An 18,813-nucleotide genomic window follows, 5' to 3' on the forward strand; every position below is an offset into this window, starting at 1 on the left:
TGTGTGCATGAATATTTCAGCTGACCCGGGATGCGGGGGCATATTCACAGACAGTGAGGGCATCATCATCTCGCCCAACTGGCCCAACGACTATGCCCACAACCGCCAGTGCATTTACATCATCAGGATGCCCCCCAGCGACACTGTGGCCCTCAACTTCACACACATGAACCTGGAGAGCCACAGCACCTGCACCTTTGACTATGTAGAGGTAGGGTGTGTGTGTGTGTGTGTGTGTGTGTGTGTGTGTGTGTGTGGTGTGTGTGTGTGGGTGTGTGGGTGTGGTTTGAGTTGTTTGAATAGCTGGGTAGTGTGTTTCAATATGTCTGTGTATGTGTGTATTAGGCTATTAATCATTCATTGGTGTTTGCTTGAGAGAGACAGATGGAGGGACTTGTGTAATCTCAGAGGGTACAGATATTTGTTGATGCGCTGCTGCTTTACATTCGTGTGTGCCCTCTAGGTCCGTGATGGTACAGGGGAGACAGACCCCCTCATAGGAAAGTACTGTGGCTCCACCCTGCCTGCCCCCATCACCTCCATCACCAACAGCCTCTGGATCCGCTTCAAGTCTGACGCTTCCGTCTCCCTGGCTGGCTTCAGGGCCATGTATGAAGTCGGTGAGCAACTCGAACCCACTTATGGGACCCGTTTCCCAAATATGGATTAAGCCTAGACTAAGACTAGAGGAACTTCAAAGAAAATATCCACTGAAAATAAGATTTTAGTAGATTTTTGCAAAGGATAATTTAGTGCCATAGATACAGTACATTTTTTTACATTGAAGTGAATCACATATGCAAACAATGTAGAAATAGTGCTGGCCAATGCAGCATAAAGAAGTGCATATTTAATGAGGGAAATCTCTCTGTAAGATCGATGTCACTTTACTTTTTGCTATGAAATGACTGACAGACTGAATCAACATCTAACTGACTGCATTGCAAAAAACATTGGTTCTTGGTTAAATGTATGTTCAATAGTATTGCAATTCTCTTTCATGCATATCGGATACCACAGTTTCATCAACTATTTGACTGGGAAAATAGTATCTGCAATTACATGTACAGATACCATTTCAGTGAATAAGAAATTTTTATTGTAATAACATTTTGAAAGTACAATAACTATACCCTGATGGGTAGCCTATGTGAGAGTAACCACTTTGCCATTTCTATTTTTACCACATTACCTTTTCCCGTCATATTGAAGTGTTTGGAGTGTGTGAGATTTAGATTATGGATCTGTCTACCACATCAGGTTGGAAAGAGCTGGAAAATCTAGCCAACCCCTCAATTTTTCTCTCTGTCTGCATTTTTTGTGTGTGTTTGCCTGTGTGAGTCTAGTCTATGTTTGTGTGTGTGTGTGTGTGTGTGTGTGTGTGTGTGTGTGTGTGTGTGTGTGTGTGTGTGTGTGTAAAGCTACCACTCCCAGTGCAAGGTAGATTAACCACCTCTCTTGAATTAATAGAGGCTTTTTCTGCTTGGCCAGCACTTCTGCTCTTCTGCTCTGTTCCTCAGCAACAGAGGACAACCAGAGCTGGTCTGCTTAAAAATCCCCCCAACCATTAAATCCCCCTATCCATCTCTCAAGTGGCCCATGCCTCATAGCTCCACACTCCACTCTCTTCTCTCCCTCCTCCCTACACTGCACTCACGGGCTCTCTCTCCCACATTCTGTCCCCACCTCCCCTTATGCCTCCGCTGCCGAGACCTCACCTTTTCTGACACCCATGCTGACACGCCTGGGGTCCTGCATGTGTGATTAACAGGGGCACGGTTCAGAGCAGCATGCATATACATGAAATCATCCATATTCATCACGCAGCCAAGCAAAAAACAGGGAGAGAAAGAGAAAGAGAGAGAGAGGCCGAAAGAGAGAAAGAATTGAGAGCAACAGAAAAAAAGGAAAAATGAGCGCACAGGCATGACGTGGTAGTGACTAACAAATGTCACCATTGCTAATGCTATTAAAGTGGTGTTTGAATTTAGATAGTAGTTCTATTGTATTGTGTATGTCTGTGTTTCACATGCACTCATAAATGGTAACTTTTTTTTTAATAATGTGTCCTCCCTCAGCCTGTGGTGGCACCCTCTCAGGCACTGGTCAGATCCGGACCCCATTCCACCCTGACGCGTACCCCCACAATAAGGAGTGCGAGTGGGTCATCAACCAGCCTCCGGGCTATGCCGTCACCCTTAGTTTCCTCACATTTGATGTTGAGGGAAACAGCTGTCAGTACGACTTTGTTGAGGTATGACCAATGTAGAAATCTATTCCCATCACTTCATTTGTCCTTGTTATTACTGGTCTTGCAAACAGATGGTTAATGAGGCAAGAGTTATTGCATCACTAATCACTAATAAAAACAACTGCTTACGGTCACTTGATTTCATGTAAAATGAATGATATTGCCCAAACTCATGGGTTGTGTCCTGTGTAACAAAAAGATGCTTTGTTTCCCTTACAAAGTTGAATGAAAATATATGGAATAAAGAAAGGGAGTGCAAAAGGTCTCGTCACATAGCAATTAAATATTAAGTGTTTGTGTTTTTTTTCTTTGTCTGTGCCTGTGTGCAGCGCACTGTGTGGCCATTGCGCCGTAAAATGTGCCATTCAAATAAAAACTTCCTTGCTTACTATCTGCTCAACATTTATAATAATCAATAACATAACAATCCCATTTTACCCACAGGTCAGAGATGGGCCCTCAGCCAGCTCTCCGCTCATTGGCCAATACTGTGGAGACCAGATGCCTCCAATGCTCCAGTCCACTCAGAGGTCAATGTACATCCGCTTCAAAACAGACTCGTCCGTTTCCAACCATGGCTTTACTGCTGCATACACCTCCATTATAGAAGGTACTGAGCTGGGTCCCATCCACATATCTGTACGCACCTCTCACAAGATGCATTTCTCACATACACTGTACAGGTCACTGAAGAAATGTTTTAGGCTTGGACAGTCCCTTTCACATGATGTGTAGGTCACTGTAAGGACACTTACAGTTGTTGTGTGGGATAAAGGATATTTTGGTAACACTTTAATTGAAGTGCTGTGCATAAGACTGACACTGATATTTCCACTGTCAAAGCCATGACATGACACCTGTCATGACATGAAGTCTTTATAAATGTTTATGACTTTTGTCATTAGTGTTTTTTATTTTATTTTATTTTCATGACAGGTGTCATGTCATGGTTATGACAGTGGCATGTCAGTCTTATGCACGCCCCTTCAAATAAAGTGTCACCATTATTTGTTGCTCATGCAATTATATACGAATACCTCTGCCAGGTTGTGGAGACACATTAACAGATCCCAGTGGCTCCTTCACCAGTCCTGGTCACCCCACCAGTTATCCACACGGAGCCAATTGCTCCTGGTACATCTCCGTCACCCCCGGCAACCTCGTCCGCCTGTCCTTCTCCTCCTTCAACCTGGAGTACAACACGGACTGCAGATACGACTATGTGGAGGTGTACGACAACGGTACAGCGCAGACCGGGACGTTGCTCGGGAGGTAGGCAGCCGCCATCATGTCAAGCAACGTTTGTTGGCTGATCAAAATCATCTTCCTCTTCCTTTTCGATTTCTGTGTGGTTCTTATACTTCCAGTTTAGCCATCAGTGGTCATTTCCTCTCTGTCTGCTGTCCTATGCAGAACAGCCAACTCAAGACCTTTTTCCCCCCTCAGGTACTGTGGCCGGTCCGTACCTCCATCTCTGACCAGCACAGACAACATATTGACTGTCCTGTTTGTCTCAGACTCAAGCCAGGCGGTAGAAGGCTTCGCTGCCAGCTATGTGTCAATCAACGCCACCACAGGTACCACGACTTCACAGCTGCCCAGTATCAGAGCGCCAGAAGATTTATCCCATGAATGGAGCTGGCAGATGTTGGTGTCATTTAGCCTTAGCAGTGGAAAAGCCATAGCATTGCACACAATGTTCCCGTCTTTATTAAAATTCTAATCACTGACGTTATTTTTGTTATAATTTTAACCACTGATGATTTCTGGTAAAATCCAGAATTAACATACCCCCCATATCAGTGTAAGTGGACAACCTTGTAGCCTAGAGTTTTACACTCCTAATCTTCATCCATTGCCTCCCCCTGTAGACTGTAGTGAGGTGTTCACCAGCCCCACAGGGGAGCTGTTCTCCCCCAACTTCCCAAGTAATTACCCCCTGAACCGGGAGTGTGTGTTCAAGATCATCGTGGGGGTCAACATGCAGATCATGCTCAACTTCACAGACTTTCTGCTTGAGGGTTCTACACCAAACTGCCTCTTTGACTATGTGGAGATCAGGTAGGTGATTGAATAATGGATAGTATAGAAGAGTTTTGTAAATAGCTTAGTAATATGCCTACACATACAAATTTGCATTTACTAATAGAAGCATGGACACAAAAGTTATTATCTTAATAGGGAACACCATGTAATGCAGATATGTTCTGTATACCATACCATGTATGATACATGGAATGGAATAAAATAATCCAGGGGCTTTCACACTAAAATTATCTGCTCTTTGCAGGGATGGAGGCTATGAAACGTCCCCTCTGATTGGAAAATACTGTGCAAGCAGCAAGCCACCCTTAATGTTCTCTCACAGCAACCGGCTGTGGATCAAGTTTCGATCTGACTCCTCCCACACCTTTATGGGGTTCCGTGCTCATTGGGATGGCACACAGACAGGTGTGTGAGTGTGTGTGTGAGTGTGTACAGTGTGTGTACAGTGTGCGTTTGTGGAAGCAGACATTTATATACAGGTCTTTATACATAGGTCTGATGTGGAACATGTGTGTGTGGGTGTTTGTTTGTCAAAGTCAACATATACCACTTTTGTGTACAGGTTTTTATACAAAGGCCTGATGTGAAACCTGTGTGTGTGTGTGTGTGTGTTTTTGTGAAAACATGACACTCTCTGTGGTGCCTGATCTCTCTATGTCCATCTCTGCATCCTCTCCCAGGCTGTGGAGGCACTCTGACCACCAGCAGCGGAGGCTTCTCCTCGCCGAACTACCCGCTGCCCTACCACCCCAACGCTGAGTGCTACTGGCTCATCAAGACCAGCGCCGGCAGCCGCCTCACCCTCAATCTCGTGGACTTCCACCTGGAGAGCAGCACCTCCTGCCTTTACGACTACCTGGCAGTGAGTGCAGCTGCACCTGCTTTGGGTCTAGGGTGGAGGATGGCAGTCTAGGGAGCTCTGTAGTCTCCTATTTCTTACCTCTTACTGACTGTTTCTATCTGCATGTGTCTACCCACTTTCTATAAATTCATTCATCCATCCATCCATCCATCCATTCATTCATTCATTCATTCATTTATTCTTTTATCCTTTCTTCCTCCTCCAGGTGTATGATGGAAACAGCACTAATGCTCCTCAGCTGGCTCAGCTGTGTGGGACTCAGCTGCCTGCTCCCATCGACTCCACCAAGGAGTATCTCTATGTGAAGCTTCGGACAGACAGCAGCGTCAATGCAGGGGGCTTCATCGCCTCATACACCACCAGTAAGCACACACACACTCTCTCTCACACACACACACACACTCACACACATATACACACACACACACACACACTCTCTCTCTCTCTCTCACACACACACACACACACACACACACACACACACACACACACACACACACATTGTGTTGAGTTGAAAGACACACTGTGACAGCGTGTGAGCATGCATTGTAATGGCCCAGACACCAGCGGCCATTCTCCCACAGCTTGTGATGTTTTCTTCTCATTCAGATTAAAAGCTCTTTATTTAAACGCCTGATTTATTGTTGGCCACATTACTGCAGAACAATGGTCGCTCATGCACTGTTGGGTCTATTCAAAGGATTTTGGCGAGAAATACACGAGTGAAAACACATAAAGCTGTGTACAGGGCATTTACGCATGAGCTTTGTCACACATTTTAGATGTAAAATTTAAAAGATGGAAATCATAGGTAAGCAACATTTCAACAGTGTATTTAGTATGGGGTACCATTTCTTATACTCCTTTCATGCCTTCACTAACTCTGCACCCACCTTCCTGGTGAAAAGGAGCCTGTTATTTACGATGACGGGGTGAACCCAGCTGACAGTGTAGTGCCTGTGAGATAGATTGGTTTCATTAAACCGAGGCAGAGCATTGCATCACGTCATGAATGCTGCATCCTGCTGCTCCACTGGCTCCTCTTGGTCGCTGAGGTGTTGAGGGTCGACTGTAATACATCTCTTTAGCCTATAGACTCTTTGATGAGATGGTGTGGTGAGTGCATGAGAGAGAGACAGAAGGGCTGGGAGAAAAACAGTGTAAGAGGACAAAGGTTGAGCCCCCAATGTAGTGGCCTTGGGAGCGGCCCTAACACATAGGTTTCTCAACATACAAATGAAGTACAAATGAGTTCAGTCATTCTATCAGAGATAGCAGAAAGTTTCCCCTGAACAGAATGCTCCATGCTTCACCTCTGTAGTGCACCGTGGCTTCCCAGAGGCTCAGGCAAAGCTGTGTGGCCCTGGCCTGTTTGGTGTCGAAGCTGGCAGTGAGGCGAACCCCTCTTTAAAATGACAAACAGTAGGCAGTGTGCAGCCTTTGTGCTCTTTAGAGCCCTCTCAAATGGAACTTTCTGGAAGTAGTGGCTCCGAGGCTACAAGGTCAGTCCGGGAATGTCCGTCTTCCTTTGTTCCCCAGAGGTGCTTTTGCCAACTTGGCTCCAGCTTCATACTCCACTGGCATTTGCTGTTCTCAAATCAAAGCACTTAAGAGGGGTTTGCGGCAGGGTCAATACCACTTAGCAAACAAACACACTGCACTGGCCCAAAGAAGGTACTTAGTGTATGTGTGTGTTTTTGGGACATTTTAAAAACTGTGAAAATCAATAGATAAACTGAGCAGCTAAAACGTTAAAATATAAGTTTTGGAGAATATTGTTGCATTAATTAAGATACTTCATGAATCTCTTTTGAAGTATTTTTATAGTGGGGAAAATAATATTCTTCCTGCAATCTTTTGGTTGGACAATAACTATCTGTTTGATTTTTCTTTCTTCATAGGATGCCAGGGTGTTGTCGTAGCCAACCGAAGCCAGGGCTACATAGAGTCTATGAACTACCCCAACAATTACGATCACAACTCCTTCTGCAACTGGACCGTCCAGACCACCATGGGAAACACCATCAACTACACCTTTATGGCCTTCGACCTGGAGCCCACCTCTACCTGTCAGTATGACTATGTGAAGGTGAGATTCAACCCTCAACTGTGAACATGAGCTAGTGTTACAGACCAAGCTCCCAAATTCCACCCACCCACCCACCCCAAGATTTTAAGTTAGATTCTACAATTTAGTTTTAAAGTTTATGGAGGGGAAAAGTAAAACTCAGCAGCAGCATTCTTTATTGAAAACAAAGTCCTGAAGGATAAAGAGTAACTTTCTCGCAGACCATTTGTGGGCCCTCACCGGGGCCTTTGTGAGGCCTGTATTGTGATGAGGGACTGAATCATTCCCCAAGGCTTTTATAGACTTTTCTCTCTTTTATACCGTCGGGATTCCAGAGCAGAGCTCTTGTCTTAGGCCACTGCTCTAATGAAAGGCCCTGAGACGCTCACATCGCCACTGTTCTTTTTGTGCACTCATGGAATTACAGTTTATCCCCTCTTCGGAAGGCTCTTTTAGTCCCCCTCCGCACAGACAAACTCAGTCCACAATAGTGCCTGAGAGTTGTTCCTTGTCTTGCCAGTCTCCATGGTTACTCCAACACAAATGACATCATAGGGCCCCTGGATGAGGGTAACTTAAGACCACGGTTTTTGGAAACATGTGCAGACTTCCTTTCTCTCTCTATTTGTGTGTATATATGTGCGTGCTCTCTCGCGTGTGTGTGTGTGTGTGTCTGTGTGTACTAGAGTACACTGAAAGCTTTTGGCTATAGCTGTAGCCTCTCTACCCCACACACTTTCCCACCCCTGTGATGATGTCATGCAGTGTGGTGCAACAGGATGACTATCTGTGCTTGGAATGTGTTCTGCCCTCTGCACGTCTTGCACTGCTTTATCAACAAGATATGCTAAAGCTTCTTCCTATTTGGTCACAAGAAGTCATTTCATTATGTTCCTTATCTGCTTTAGCTTTTCTTCTGGACTTCATCAGCATGTGAGGGCCATTTCACATTCACTGTCAGACAAATGAAATATCAAATAGAGTAGAGGGTTTACGCCCCATATATATAGAAGCGATGTGCAGTGACCTTATGTAGCTTTCCCCTTCCTATCTTGTGATGAATATGATGTTCTCTGTTCATGGCAGCCATCAAGTCTCTCATTTGGCTGCATTAATCAAAGGGATTAATAACCCCACTGATAGGAGAGCATCTGCCTCAGTAGCCAGCCCCCACTGTACTGCCCTGCATCTTAATGGGGGTTTGGGACATTGGGAGCTCTGAGCTCTGCAAAGCTTTTTCCTAATATAGCTCATTTTACCTCAGAGGCCGAAAGAGAGATGGTAATCATTTTGTGTTCATATCCTCTCACTTAATTCTCTGCTCCCTCTTCTATTAAATCTGCCCTTTGGGGGGGGCTTTAAAGTATTTAAATTGCACAGAGAAATGTTGCGGTTATGGCAAAACAGTCATGCTTTGTATTTAATATTGTAAAATGAAGCATGAATTAAAAAGATAAGAACAGGTTGTTTATGTTTATGCACTGTTGCCCTCACTCAGAGGTTTTGTTTCCCATAGTGTCATGCCTGATATTCGTGCTGTCACTTGTCTGGAGTGGAAAGAAGTGTGTCATGGCTGTAAAGAGTCTGTGCACTCTCTTCTGGAGAACATGACTTCACAGCTCAGACATACTCTGTACTGTGGAAAGATAGCCATCTCTTATCAGGCACACTTTGTTGTACAGGGCTGACAACTGTCAGCGGATGTGAAATGGAGTTGATGGAATTGTCACCTCTTTTGTGTGCCTGTCTTCCCCTGCAACTACTGTGTCCACACAAGAATGAATGCACACTCTGTCTTACCTTCTCTGTCTATTCAACTCTCTCTCTCCCTCTCTGTCTTCATCTCTCTCTCTCCCTCTGTCACACACTCTCTCTCACACACACACACACACATACACACACACAGAATGAGATATTGTCTCCATTTCCTCTGTCTCGTGTGAGTGTCAGAGGTAAAAGAGCATCTCTCCCCTCTCCACTCCTCACACTGACCTCTGTTATGTAAGATCCCCGTAGAAAACCCAGATGAAGAGGCTCATTGTTATCATCTCTACACCATGGGCACAGTTATGCCATTTTAATCCATCTTAAAATAAGCTACAGTAGTTATTGTTTATCTGGCCTGAGATGTAACCAAACATATTTTGTTTAGTTTGATCTTGGTCATTTTGAAAGTCATTTTGAAAATGATTACATCTTTCAGTCTTACCTTAGGTCATATCCTCTTTCAACACAAGAATTTACCAGTAGTATGAATTCAGGAAGCATGTAACTCTGTCATTGCCATTGTCATTTACATCTCACAATCTGTCGTGTTTGTGGCTGGTTTCAAACTTAACCCTTTAATCCACATGACTTCTTCTCAAGGTAAACTTGATGTAGCTCTGACCTGCCTCCTCTCTGTCTCTGCAGCTTTACAATGGGCCCAATGCCACGTTTCCTCTGATTGGCACCTACTGCGGTAACACCCCGCCTCCTGCCAGTATGACCACTGGCACAAGCCTGCACGTGGTCTTCCAGTCCGACTCCTCTGTGTCCTACACGGGCTTCCGGATGCTCTGGTACCAGAATGGTAAGACCCTCATAACCTCTATACCAGGATCCAGCTTTCATCGTTGATATAGAGGCTTTTGTTTAAAAAAGGAAAATTAAACACCATTTGTTTTTGTTTTTTTGCCCTTCTGAAACATTCCAATGCAGCCTCAATGTTCCAGACATGCAAACCTTTTCCATAACATTCAGAGGGTTTTCCCTTTTTAAAGCAACACCAAAGATCTTTCCCTCTGTCGCACGCATGCTATTTGTTTATCCAGCACCGGCTTTGCAAATAACGATGTCCATAGACAAGGTAGAATATTTGCGCGATTTATGAATGTATTGCGACATCAGATGCAAGTCAAATTTGTAGTTTCTTATGTCTCATTCCATCGAACTACAGATCCGCTACCCGATCTGGCAAACTTACATAGTGCGGTTATAGCCGATAGAGGGCTGTGAAGCGAATGCAGAAGTGCCGTTCACCCTGTTTCAAGTTGATGAACCACTGAAACGATTTTGGAAACATTATTTTAAGGTACAAAAAACTCTTTGGTGTTGCTTTAATGTTACCCAATCACCGATTGCTAAAGAGAGGCGCGGTCCACACTGCCAATGGCAATGCACCTTCTGTGCTGGAACAGATGGTGGCAGAGGCTGAGGTCAAGGACTAGCATTCCGTCTCAGGATGATGTCATACGATATGTGGGGATATGGCCACTTATGTCCCAGAGGAGGCAGAGAAAGCAGTGACCAGTTACGTCATACAGGAAAACCAGCAGTCACACAAACATAGGCCACTACATCTGCCTTGTTCTCCTCTTTCTCTCTCTCTCTCTCTGTCTCTCTTTCTCTCTCTCTCTCACACACACACTCATCAAGTTTCATACTCTCTGTCTATAACGCACACCATGGCCTCCAGTAGTCATTCACTGCCAGCTGGTCCCTGTTCAGGATGTATTTTTTTGTGGCGTTTGGACTTTCTTAAAAAAGAAACCCTAATTTGGAGGAAATGTATGACCTATGAGGAGTTGGGCTCTTTCCCTCCCAGATCATGTTTTCCAGAAATGGACAGTGGAAAATCTGAAACCAAAGGCTTCATCAGAAGAAAATTAACTCCTCACTGAAGCTAGAGTGCTGTGTTTAACTGATATTGTAGTCTAAGTTTACAAAACTCACAGACCTGTAACAGCTATTGTTGATTTGTCCATTTTATGATATACAGATTAATCACTATGAAACTATGCCATCAGTGGACAGATTGAAAGTGTTACTTGTGCACGATGCAGGTGCGGGGCTTTTTTGTTTCCCTTTCTGCCCCGTAGATATGTGTGGAATATGGTGTAGACTTGTGTTTAGGAACATTAGTGTGTTTATTTGAGCACTGAGGATTGGCATTGAGTAAAGGTGTCCAAACACTGAGTCACAGTGCTTCATGTGGGTGTGGTGGCTGTTGTTTGTACTTAAGGCTTGTTGTAGAGTACTGCTACCCGGCCCGATATGACCACTGAGACGTGTGAGAGTAATGTCTTGAGGATAATATGCAAGAAACTTAATTTATAATGAACAGTGGTCATCCTGACTAACAGAAGGGTTCTGTTTAGTGTGTGTGTGTGTGTGTGTGTGTGTGTGTGTGTGTGTGTGTGTGTGTGTGTGTGTGTGTGTGTGTGTGTGTGTGTGTGTATGTGTGTGTCTCTTTGTATCTAAAGTTTGTAAATGTACGAGAGACACATCTTCCCCTGAATAGGTTTGTGATTTGTTGTTGGTGGAGTATGATAGCACATTTCACACTATCCTTCCACTGTCCCAAACCGTGAAGAGTAGCATTGGAAAGGTTGCAAAAAGGAGAAAATGTTTTCCGTAGACTCACGGGAGAGCCGTGAGGAGGGTATTTATGCCACCACGGTTTGTTTTGCTCCTAGTGGAATGTGACAAGAACTCACTGTCAGAGATGGTGCTGACTGGAAAAAACAACAACAATTTCACTTTTCTGAGTGGTGTCAAGGTTGACCGGTTTTGTGCTCCTAAGAATTCCTTCTGAGGAGAGCTGAGTTGATATTGCTTGTCATGTGCATCTGACTGCAGTAAGGAGGAATACAGTAGGCCTCCCTAGATCATTGTAAAACAAGCTGCCCAGACTGCTCCCTGGGGTGTGGTGTGTGTGTGTGCGTGTGTGGATGTTTTCACATCTGTTTTCATAAGTCCCATATACAAGACTCTGAATGAATCATGATGTACACATTTACGTATTTTAATGTGTCTTTTATTGGATGCATTAAACTTTCTCCAACAAGATTTGATCACTTGGGGAAATGGACCACCAATGAATTATCAATGATGTGGGATTATATTTGGCCAGACAGGGAATTGATCGGAATTTCTTAATCTGAATTTCAATTTCCACGCAAACAGAATGTGACTCGCATGAAATATTTGTCAATATTCTTCTAGCATAAAAATGTGGAGGAATGGGTAATACCTGCTTGTGTCATTGACCCAACCCTACCCCCTGCAGGTTGTGGTGGGGACCTCCTTGGACCACATGGGAACTTCACCAGTCCAGGCTACCCTGACAAGTACCCAGAGAACCGGGAGTGCCTTTGGTACATCCAGACCGCCGCTGGCACCAGCATCACCCTTACCATCTATGAGTTTGATGTGGAGTACCACCCTGACTGCAACTACGACCTGCTGGAGGTACGGCCAAGCCGAGGGAGTTACCGGCCTCTGTCTAATGTCATTTAGTACTTGTGGACCCAAGTAACACACACACACACACACACACACACACGCTAAGTGTAAGTGATAACATGAAGATAATATGTACACATGCAGTCTGATGGAAATATATGAATTTAGCATCAGAGAAGACAACTTTTCAAACTGTCATCAATGTGACACAATCATATGAAAATGAATTAAAATGGTGGTTATAGCATTTTGGAACCAAACTCTTCATATTTGGGTACATTATGTGCAATAATTATTCACTAATATAATCAGGACAAAGTAAGAGGTGGCTTGCAAAAGCCTCTGAAACCAAGGAACTTTGGTAATCAGAGGTAATCCGAAATGAAAGCCTTACTGGCTGCTGTTGAATTTAATTATCAAATTACATAGAGAGAGAGAGAGAGAAGAGGGAGAAACAAAATCCATTCATCAACAGCTTTGTGTGTGTGTGTGCACCTTTGTGTTTCTCTTATTCTAGATATGAATAAGTTTGTATTTCAAATATTTTTAAGACAAAAATTAAATAATACGTGTGCTGCATTGTGTTTGACTGTCTCCTGTGTGTGAGGGTGAGAATGTTTATGAATGTGTTATCATATCCGATCAGGTACGGTATCTGATTGTGTGTGTGTGTGTGTGTGTGTGTGTGTGTGTGTGTGTGTGTGTGTGTGTGTGTGTGTGTGAGAGCGAGAGAGAGAGAGAGAGAGAGAGAGAGAGAGAGAGAGAGAGAGAGAGCTACTGTGCTGCTCAGCCCTGTGGAATGCTGACTGCCACCGGAACACTGACTGAAGCTGGCGGGGCAGAAAGTGGAGCTTAGAGATCCTGCTTTACCAGCGGCTCAGTCCACAGCCACACCACGGGCCTGCAGACACACCACCTTCCACAGAAACTACCCACAATCCTTCACTGACTAACCAGCCACTTCCTGTTTCCTCAGAGATATGGGTGTTGGTTTTTGGGGGAATTGAGGCAGTGTTCTCCATCCCCTAATGTCCACATGTCTCTGTAGTGGCCATTTTAAAAAATAGTTTAAAGTTTTGTACTCTGGTAACAGACAGGCATTCTGCATTGCTCTTGCAGTTTTTTTACATACATTTAATAGCTGTGCTGTATCAGTCTCCATATTAGTATTTTTGAAAATATGTTTATTATGTATGTAAGCTATTATGTCACCAAAAAATTACTGACCTTTGAACCTTGACCCTTAGGTATATGGTGGACCTGACCAGTCGGCCCCACGTCTGGCCCAACTCTGCACCACACGTCCCCCTGGAAACCCCTTAGTGGTGTCCAGCACAGGCAATCTAATGACTGTCCGCTTCAAGAGTGATGCATACGTCAGCGGTCGTGGGTTCAGTGCAAAATATGAGGAAATCCATGGAGGTGCTCACTACACACACATTCAATGACACATGCTTAAACACACATGCTATTTTTCAACTGGGAATAGAGCACAGGCAATATTCAGTTCTAGCAACATATGCACTATACACACTATGCATACACACACACACACACACACACACACACACACACACACACACACACACCTAAAACAGATGCTAGATCAGCCCACTTAAGTAGTCCTCATAGATTTACTACAAAAACAGTAACACATACATATACCCCTGTGGACTTCCTCAGGCTGTGGTGGTGCCGTGAACGCTCCCAGTGGAGAGATCCACTCCCCATCGTACCCCAACAACTACCCCAACAACGTGGACTGCTCCTGGGTCATCACCGTGGATGAAGGCCACCGGGTCCTTTTCAACTTCTCAGACCTGGACATTGAGAACCAATCCAACTGCACCTGGGACTATGTAGCAGTGAGTGGCTATGTCTCTCATGTCCACATAAATATATGAATGACACCTAGATATTGCTTCAAGTATAGCTATATATATAGCTATAGTATGTCTTTAACTATAAAGACAGCTTTAACTAGAATTATATGAACGTCTACACTTCTCATTATAGTTAACGATGGAAGTGTAGACAGGCCTTTAGTCCTTTCAAACCAGGGCCCTCTGTGAGTAGCAGAAAAAGCATGATGTGAACTGAACAGATAAAGGGGTCCTTGTTGATTGCGGTTACAATTTTTAATAGCCTCACGTCACTGCATTTTGCACGGTCATGGTCCTGGCATTTTTTTGGCAGTCGTACTCTAACCACAGACAGCCATAGTCTTAGATGACACTAATGTACTCATCTTCCAGAACAGCAACTGGCATAGTAGTTGATGTCTGTCACCACTTATCAGTTTTGACCACAGTCTCCTCATCTGTCTGAGCACTGGCCGGTTATCTATGTTTTTTTTCTCCAACTAATAAGTCACCTCATTTCATGTTAATTTTATACACCATCCATTTTATTTAGACTCTTTATTTTTCAATTCTATTTGATGAATTAAAGTTTTTATCCAATGACACAGTGCATGCTTTTAATTTTATTGTTCCCCACCAATCCACATTGCTTGAGTATCCTCTTGTTCCTCTGCTTTTTGTCTTCTACTGTGCACTGGGTCACATCCTGTGGTCTGGTATGAACAGTAGTCCAGTCGGTCGTTGACCGCGTGGTCAGTGGTGCGTTTGATTAACGCTGTGTCATGGAAGGCCCTGCAGTGAGGCTCTGCACGACTAGGTCTGATCTAGAGAAAAATAAAAAGACAGGGATTGGTATTCATGTCCGTCTTGTACCATTTGAACTGAATTTTAAATGTTTTAAAAGGCATGCATCATGACCAAACCCTGCATTTTCTTTCTTTCTTTCTTTCTTTCTTTCTCTCTCTCTCTCCCCTCTGTGTTCCTGTCTCCTCTCCTCTTCCATTTCATACGTTTTTCCTCTGTGACACAGATCCATGATGGCCCCAGTGCTGAGTTCCCTCTCTTGGCGGTGGTCTGTGGCTCGGTGCTTCCAGCTGCCATCCGTTCCACAGGAAGAGTCATCCATGTGCGCTTCCGATCCGACAACAGTTTAACCCACCGCGGCTTCAGTGCCCAGTTCTCCGAGGGTGAGGAGGAGGAGAAGGCCTGCTCAATCAAATGAGCTTTCTCTTCGCTTGCCCTGGGCAGACAAACATGCTATGTTCTTGTTTACTAATGTAAAGGGGGGAAATAACCTATTTCTTGCAACTCATTGTTTTTTTACTCAAACAGAAGACCATGTGATAATTAAGTTTCATATTTACATACTTACACTTGTATAAAGAATTAATCTGGCTACAGTGGATAAATGCTGTTACCTGATGCCAGATACCAGATAGAACTACTATATATGCTGGATATATATGCAATATATGTTGGTCTCTCATCATTACAGTGCTGTTACTGGTGTGGACATTCTGAATGTCTGTGTTTTGTTGCAGTGTGTGGATCCACTATTACAACTGATGACGTTGGTGGAGCCATCGCTTCCCCTCGCTATCCATACCCTTATCCAGCCAATCAGATGTGCAGTTGGATCATCAAAGCCCAAGAACCATGTAAGTAGCCATTGATATTGGTGCACTTCACTTTTCACATCCATTCTATCTGTTTTAGTCTGATTCTGATATTCATGTGTGTCTGTTCTTTTTAACTTTGACTCTACGTAGTTAACCATGTGACCTTGTCATTCACTGACTTTGAGTTGGAGATGATCAATGGTAACTGCTCCCATGACTTTGTGGAGGTCTTGGATGGGGATAACGCCCAGGCACCAACAGTTGGTAAAAAGACTTTCAGACTTCTCATCATAACAAGGAGGCCACAATATTCAAGACTGTGCTTTCGTATTATTTCAAATGTTATTGTTATCGAGTTGAATTTGTAGAAGCCTGTTGTGATACCAGAACTCAATCTATCTTGAATTTGTCCCTCAGGAACATTCTGTGGAGTACAGGTCCCTCACCCAATCACATCATTCAGCAATGCACTGGTCGTCAACTTCATCTCTGACTCTTCTGTCGCAAAGAAGGGATTCAGAGCCACATACTCTGGCTCTACTTCAAGTAGGAGACCAAGAACATTTTTCAAACCAAAATTAGAAATGTGATCTGAGTTCAACATACCCTGGACAAGGCTAGAATCATTTTTTGGTATATCCCGTCTTCCCTTGCTCTCTTCTCTTCTCTTCTCTTCTCTTCTCTTCTCTTCTCTTCTCTTCTCTTCTCTTCTCTTCTCTTCTCTTCTCTTCTCTTCTCTTCTCTCTATCTCAATCTGTCTCTCAGGTTGTGGTGGAAACTTCCACATGGAGTCTGGTGCCTTCAACAGTCCCAATTTCCCTGACGCTTATCCTACCAACATCGAGTGTGTGTGGAAAATAATCAGCTCTCCTGGCAACAGACTGCAACTGTCTTTCACGTGAGCTTACTTGATTCTTCTCATCATATAATTGCATTGTTGCCTGACGAGCCAGACCCACATCAAGATGTAGGGTCTGGGAACTCACTATTGGCAGTGCTCCATCCAAGGGGCCTGATAAATGGTTATCTTTCAAATTACCTACAACCAATGAGTCCCATGCGTTTTCCCACCAGCGGAGCTAGTTGGTAGATCAAACTTTTGCCAACTTAAAAAAGCTTAACTCGAGTCGCGGCCAAAGCCGATTCAAAGAGCGCTGTTCGCCAGCAGCAGCATCCATCTTCTTTATTCTCAAGTAGCAGGGAATTCATGTGGAACTGTAGCAACTCTGCCATCATTATGTTAAGCCCGCCCACCAACTGTCTACACGATGTGATTGGCCTGACTAGAATTTGGTTTTTCCAGCTCGCAAGCCAACGGAGAGTTGCTAGACGACCCTGGCTGCAAATTACATTTGCTGCTGCTAGGGTGCGTCTAGATTTCTAGGCTAATTGCATTGCGTACTGTGATTCTGCTGTACATGAGAGCTTGCTTTTTTCGTCTCTTTTTGATAGAATGTTCCAGCTCCAGGCAAGTTCCAACTGCAACAATGACTATGTGGAGATCCGTGAGGGAAACTCCACCGGACCTCTGATTGGCCGCTTCTGTGGAAGCTCCCTCCCCTCCAACTACACTTCTTTAATGGGCCACATCCTCTGGGTCAAGTTTGTTTCTGATGCCTCGGTCAGTGGAGCTGGCTTCAGAGCCACCTTTTCTCTCTGTGAGTACTTCTATTAAAGGCATGCTCATGTGGTCTGACTTCAAATGGTTGTCTACGAATATAGTTTAACGCTGGTGCTAAACTGTATTTATTGTTCAGTTACGGCTCCTACACACAGTTGGGTGCGTTGCAGTGTTGGAGACGCATCTCATTCACTTTACATGGGCTCACGTCATCCGTTGCCGAACTGAATTGTGGGTCCATTGCGTTTCTTCCGCCGCTCGCGTTGAGAAGTTCAGCTGTTGCTGCACCGACAGACGGCACCGGCCAATCAAGCGAATCGACGGACGGCACCAACCAATCAAATTACAGTTATACTTCAAGTAATTTGCATAGCTACCGTCGGGAACACCCACTGGCATGCGTTGGCGGAACGCAACTATGTGTAGGAGCCCTTAGAGAGCATAAGACTGGCATCTTTTGTTTTAATGGCTGATGGACTTCCTTATCCATCTGAAAAAGCAATCACCACCACAGTGATTATAGTGGACATACTACTGTGTGACAAACACTCTCTATACTCTGTTAACACTTCATAATGCCTTTGGTTAAGGCTTACAAACACAAAAAACAGATCTGGTCTTTCAGATCAATGCCTATACCCCCACACAAGAATCAACCCTTAACCATTTAAACCTCTTCTGTAAAATAGGGACCATATCATCATTCATGGCCACCAGCAGGCAAAGTGCAAAGTTCTTGACAGCCCATCATGTTGCATGTGGGAGCATTGAGCTGACTCATCAATACTTTACTTTTAATGTGTTACTCATGGTACATTTGTGCCTAGTTATTAAATTAAATTTTGTTAGACTTGGCACATGCACTTTGCCAATCATTCAAATTAGGCATCTCAGTTTCTGGAAATCTTGGGGACCTTGGTCCTTTACCTGCATTTATCTTTTCAACTTCCCATAACATCGTCTTTTCTAGTGTTCGGGAATGATCTCACTGGCTCCACGGGTCAGATAGCCTCGCCGCTGTGGCCGAACGCCTATTATCCCAACAACGCAGACTACCGCTGGACCATCTCTGTGGACTCTGACTACTACATCAACATCCGCTTCCTGGATATTGATATCGAGGATCTTTATGATTGCTACTATGACAACCTCAGGGTATACTTTTCTGAGCTTTTCTTTGCCAAGCTTAGGTGCTTTCTCAATAGGCCAGGACTTGCATGATCTCATATAAAATTCCTATGCAAAATCCAATATTAAC

At 44.2% G+C, this 18,813-nt stretch overlaps 1 protein-coding gene across 1 annotated transcript in view; it reads left to right on the forward strand.

Moving 5' to 3' along the window:
- cubn (cubilin (intrinsic factor-cobalamin receptor)) overlaps nucleotides 1-18,813 on the forward strand; it is a 61,844-nt gene that overhangs the window by 20,018 nt on the left and 23,013 nt on the right. The window contains exons 17-38 of the mRNA XM_048266104.1: nucleotides 21-211; nucleotides 464-620; nucleotides 2,079-2,254; nucleotides 2,696-2,861; nucleotides 3,298-3,523; nucleotides 3,698-3,828; nucleotides 4,123-4,312; nucleotides 4,542-4,702; nucleotides 4,978-5,159; nucleotides 5,365-5,521; nucleotides 7,061-7,248; nucleotides 9,640-9,799; nucleotides 12,278-12,459; nucleotides 13,701-13,875; nucleotides 14,137-14,318; nucleotides 15,346-15,502; nucleotides 15,857-15,973; nucleotides 16,085-16,198; nucleotides 16,352-16,480; nucleotides 16,700-16,832; nucleotides 17,387-17,592; nucleotides 18,526-18,710. Of these exons, the coding sequence (XP_048122061.1) occupies nucleotides 21-211; nucleotides 464-620; nucleotides 2,079-2,254; nucleotides 2,696-2,861; nucleotides 3,298-3,523; nucleotides 3,698-3,828; nucleotides 4,123-4,312; nucleotides 4,542-4,702; nucleotides 4,978-5,159; nucleotides 5,365-5,521; nucleotides 7,061-7,248; nucleotides 9,640-9,799; nucleotides 12,278-12,459; nucleotides 13,701-13,875; nucleotides 14,137-14,318; nucleotides 15,346-15,502; nucleotides 15,857-15,973; nucleotides 16,085-16,198; nucleotides 16,352-16,480; nucleotides 16,700-16,832; nucleotides 17,387-17,592; nucleotides 18,526-18,710 (3,665 nt within the window). The remainder of the gene's footprint in view (nucleotides 1-20; nucleotides 212-463; nucleotides 621-2,078; nucleotides 2,255-2,695; nucleotides 2,862-3,297; nucleotides 3,524-3,697; nucleotides 3,829-4,122; nucleotides 4,313-4,541; nucleotides 4,703-4,977; nucleotides 5,160-5,364; nucleotides 5,522-7,060; nucleotides 7,249-9,639; nucleotides 9,800-12,277; nucleotides 12,460-13,700; nucleotides 13,876-14,136; nucleotides 14,319-15,345; nucleotides 15,503-15,856; nucleotides 15,974-16,084; nucleotides 16,199-16,351; nucleotides 16,481-16,699; nucleotides 16,833-17,386; nucleotides 17,593-18,525; nucleotides 18,711-18,813) is intronic.

The sequence above is a fragment of the Alosa alosa genome, chromosome 16 (genome assembly GCF_017589495.1).
Source record: "Alosa alosa isolate M-15738 ecotype Scorff River chromosome 16, AALO_Geno_1.1, whole genome shotgun sequence".
Lineage (NCBI taxonomy): Eukaryota > Metazoa > Chordata > Actinopteri > Clupeiformes > Clupeidae > Alosa > Alosa alosa.